This window comes from Anastrepha ludens, chromosome X (assembly GCF_028408465.1).
Source record: "Anastrepha ludens isolate Willacy chromosome X, idAnaLude1.1, whole genome shotgun sequence".
In the NCBI taxonomy this organism is placed as follows: Eukaryota; Metazoa; Arthropoda; class Insecta; order Diptera; family Tephritidae; genus Anastrepha; species Anastrepha ludens.
In genome coordinates, this window is record NC_071503.1 from 45,064,321 (window position 1) to 45,067,674 (window position 3,354).

Genomic DNA, 3,354 nt, shown 5'->3' on the forward strand with positions numbered 1-3,354 from the left:
TCATCAAGTTGCGGCAAAAAGAACTCGTTGATCATTGCTCTGTAGCGCACACCATTCACAGTAACCGTTTGGCCCGCGACGTCTTCGAAGAAAAAAGGTCCGATGACTCCTCCAGCGAAAACAGCACACCATACAGTGACTTTGAGCGGGTGTAATGGCTCTTGGGTTACACGCGGATTTTCAGTGCCCCTGAAGCGTAAATTTTGCTTATTTACGTACCCGCTAAGATGGGAATGGGCCTCATCCCTCATGATTATTTTTGATGAAAAATCATCTTCCTCTTGGTGGTGATTAAGGATGGCTTGATCGTATGTTAGACGCGATTAGCGGTCAGCAGGTAACAGCTGATGCACCGTCTGGACTTTGTACGGAAACATCTTCAAATCTTGTACCAAAATTCGCTGTAAAGACCGTCGACTGATACCCATTTGCGTGGCACGTCGTCTGGTCGATGTCGACGGCGCTTCCATGACATCCTCGGCTACAGCAGCAATATTCTCTGCAGAACGGCTACTCCGGGGTCTGCCACGCCTGGCAGCATCTCGTGTTGTGCCAGTCTCTTCGAGGCGAGCGGCTAAACGTCGCAGTGTTTCACCAGTAGGCGTTGGACGGCGAGGAAATCTGCGACGAAATTCACGTTGTGCTAAAGTCACCGACCGATTATTGGTCAAATAAATAGTCAGCAATATTCCGCGTTCTGGAGCCGTGTAGCGTAACATTGTTTATTAACGTGTATTTCGCATGTGTTTACTACACAAATGTCAAAACAGAACTGACATTAGGGGCCAATGCAAGATTTATAGCTTTTTCTGATAGGAGGATTACTTTAGCGGCACCTGTTATAAGTAATGTTCCCAAGAAATGGGAACGAATAAGACTAATATCGTCTTCAGATGAATCAGTTCATACTTTAAAAGTGAAAGAAAGAGGACACGAAATCAACGTAATTATGCACAAAATATAATAAAGATGAAGAGAAATAGTGGAGAGGAATATGAAACAAAAGAATCTAAGCCCGTGAGTGGAAAACTTTTCCAAAATAAAGATTGCCTTTGTTCCAAAAAATTAATAAATGGAATCGGATATGAATACAGGAGAGCTAAATTTGATTCTTTTTGGAAATTAGCAAGTTTCGAAAAACAGAATTGGTTTCCGTATGGTTTGGCTCGAAAACAATCAATAAAACAAAGACGACCCAGAAATTACGAAGGATATATGCGAAAATGTAGTTTTAAGTTTCATCTAAATGTAAGGAATTCACAAGTTTCTGTTTGCAACACTTTTTTTTTGATACTTTCAAAATATCTAACGGCAAAATAAGCCGTGTATTAAATGCTAAAACGGATGCTAGAACGGATGGTCGTTGCAAAATGGTTGGTTCATCTAGAAAAACAGATGAAGAAAAAATTAAAGTGGTACGAGAACATATTCTGAGTTTTCCAGCATGTGAGAGTCAATACACGAGATCACATCACACTTCAAGTCGAAAGTATCTAAGTGCTGACTTAGATATTCGAAAAATGTATATACAGCTCATACGTGAAAAAATGTGATGAAAATATTACATCATGTGTGAAGCAGAGGATTTACAGGAAAATATTCAATACGGAGTTCAACTTAAATTTTCATACTCCTCGTAAAGACACGTGCCAAAAGTGTGATTCGCTAAAACTAAAAATTTAAGCAACCAGTAATGAAGACGAGAAGTTGCATCTGATGGAAGCTCATGATTCACATCTTAACAGTGCCGAACAACCTAGAAAAAGTGTAACAGATTACATACAAAAAGCAAAAGATAACCTGTGTGAATATAACATTTGATCTACAGAAAGCACTTTCTTATCCAAAACTTTCTGTTTTGGTAGCTTATTATAAGCGCAACATGTCCGTATACAATGAAAATGCTAAAATGTATGCATGGGATGAAACAATCGCCTCAAGAGGATCACAGGAAGTTGCGTCCTGCATCTTAAAGCACACTCGGGACATTACCACTCAAAAGCATGTCATAGCTTACACTGATGCCTGTTCAGGACAAAATCATAACATAGCTGTAGTTTGGTTAAAAATTCTTCAGTCACCTGATAATAATGTTGAAACAGTTGATCATAAATGTATGGCATTAGGTGATTCTTTTTTGCCAAATGATCGCGATATTGGTTTAATAGAAACTAAAATTAAAAAATCGAATTATTTATAGATACCTGAGCATTATTATAATTTAATAGAAGTATGTAAAAAGAAAAACCCATTTTTGGTAGTAAAAATGGCTCAGAAAGATTTCATTTCGACAAAACAACTAAAAGAATCAACGAATAATAGAAAGAAAAACACCAATGGAGAAGCTGTGTCTTGGCTAAAAATACAATGGATTAGATTTCTAAAAAATGCTCTATATAAGATTTTTTATAAAACTTCCTTAGATGACGATTCCAAATTCAAAGTATTAGACGAAGTATTACCGAAATATTGATTTGCTTCCGTTATATATAACCGAAGAAAAACGTAAATATATGATGGATTTACTACCCTATATCCCACCAATTCTTCACAAATACTTTATTTCCTTACATACCAGTTAATAATTTAGTTAGTTGCAATGAAATGAGTTTGAATAAAATGTTAATTACTAATAAAAATGTTTCCTTGAAGGTATAAGTCATTGTTTAAGTCATGCAGTTAATTTTGAAAGTGGTATAAGTCATTTCAACCTTTCAAAACCACATTTCCTTTAAAAAATGGTTATAAATTTCAGAATAATAATAAATACTTGTTTGTTGGCATTATTTTACTGTCGAAAAATCATATTCCATAATACAAAAATATTTTTTAATCCCTTAAAATGCAAAACTCTAAATATCTCGAAACAAGGAAAATATGACTTATACCACTTTCAAAACCAAGAGTGACATCCGCAATTACTTAGTTGCCAACCCAATATTAGGCAAAATATTTCAATACAACTCAAAATTATTTGAAGACGCCTTACTCAGTCGGTATAAGCAGAACACCCTTAACTTGACTTTTCGAGCACCATTCTTTGAGACTTTTGCACATTACAACGCTTCGCGATGGAATTTTATTTACATTGATGGATCTAAAAGCTCTCCATACACTTCTTTAGCAGTCACCAACAAAAATGGAGGTACCATAACACAATGACATCTTTATCCCAGGTGTTCGATTTTCACGGCTGAAGCGTAAAGGATCAACCTAGCTGTCAATTATGCAAAGAAAAATAAGGAAAATAAATGATATTTATTGACATCATGTATCACCGTAAACAATTCGAAAAGAACTATCACATATATTAGGAGTTCACCGATTACAACATGTACCAATATTAAGGTTATA

The 3,354-nt window shown here is 35.9% G+C and overlaps 1 protein-coding gene across 1 annotated transcript; it reads left to right on the forward strand.

The window, feature by feature from the left end:
• Positions 1 to 701: 701 nt before the first annotated feature.
• Positions 702 to 2,068, forward strand: LOC128870010 (uncharacterized). The gene is made up of 2 exons (XM_054112606.1): positions 702 to 1,235; positions 1,352 to 2,068. Exons 1-2 carry the CDS (start codon positions 970 to 972, stop codon positions 1,551 to 1,553), a joined length of 468 nt encoding a protein of 155 aa, XP_053968581.1. The 5' UTR covers positions 702 to 969; the 3' UTR covers positions 1,554 to 2,068.
• Positions 2,069 to 3,354: the final 1,286 nt, after the last annotated feature.

Bases quoted from the DNA above. Each gene is read 5' to 3' on its own strand.
- LOC128870010 (XM_054112606.1), top strand. From the start codon at position 970: ATGAAGAGAAATAGTGGAGAGGAATATGAAACAAAAGAATCTAAGCCC. The intron at 1,236-1,351 runs GTTTCATCTAAA...AACGGATGCTAG, and splicing joins ATGCGAAAATGTAGTTTTAA to AACGGATGGTCGTTGCAAAA.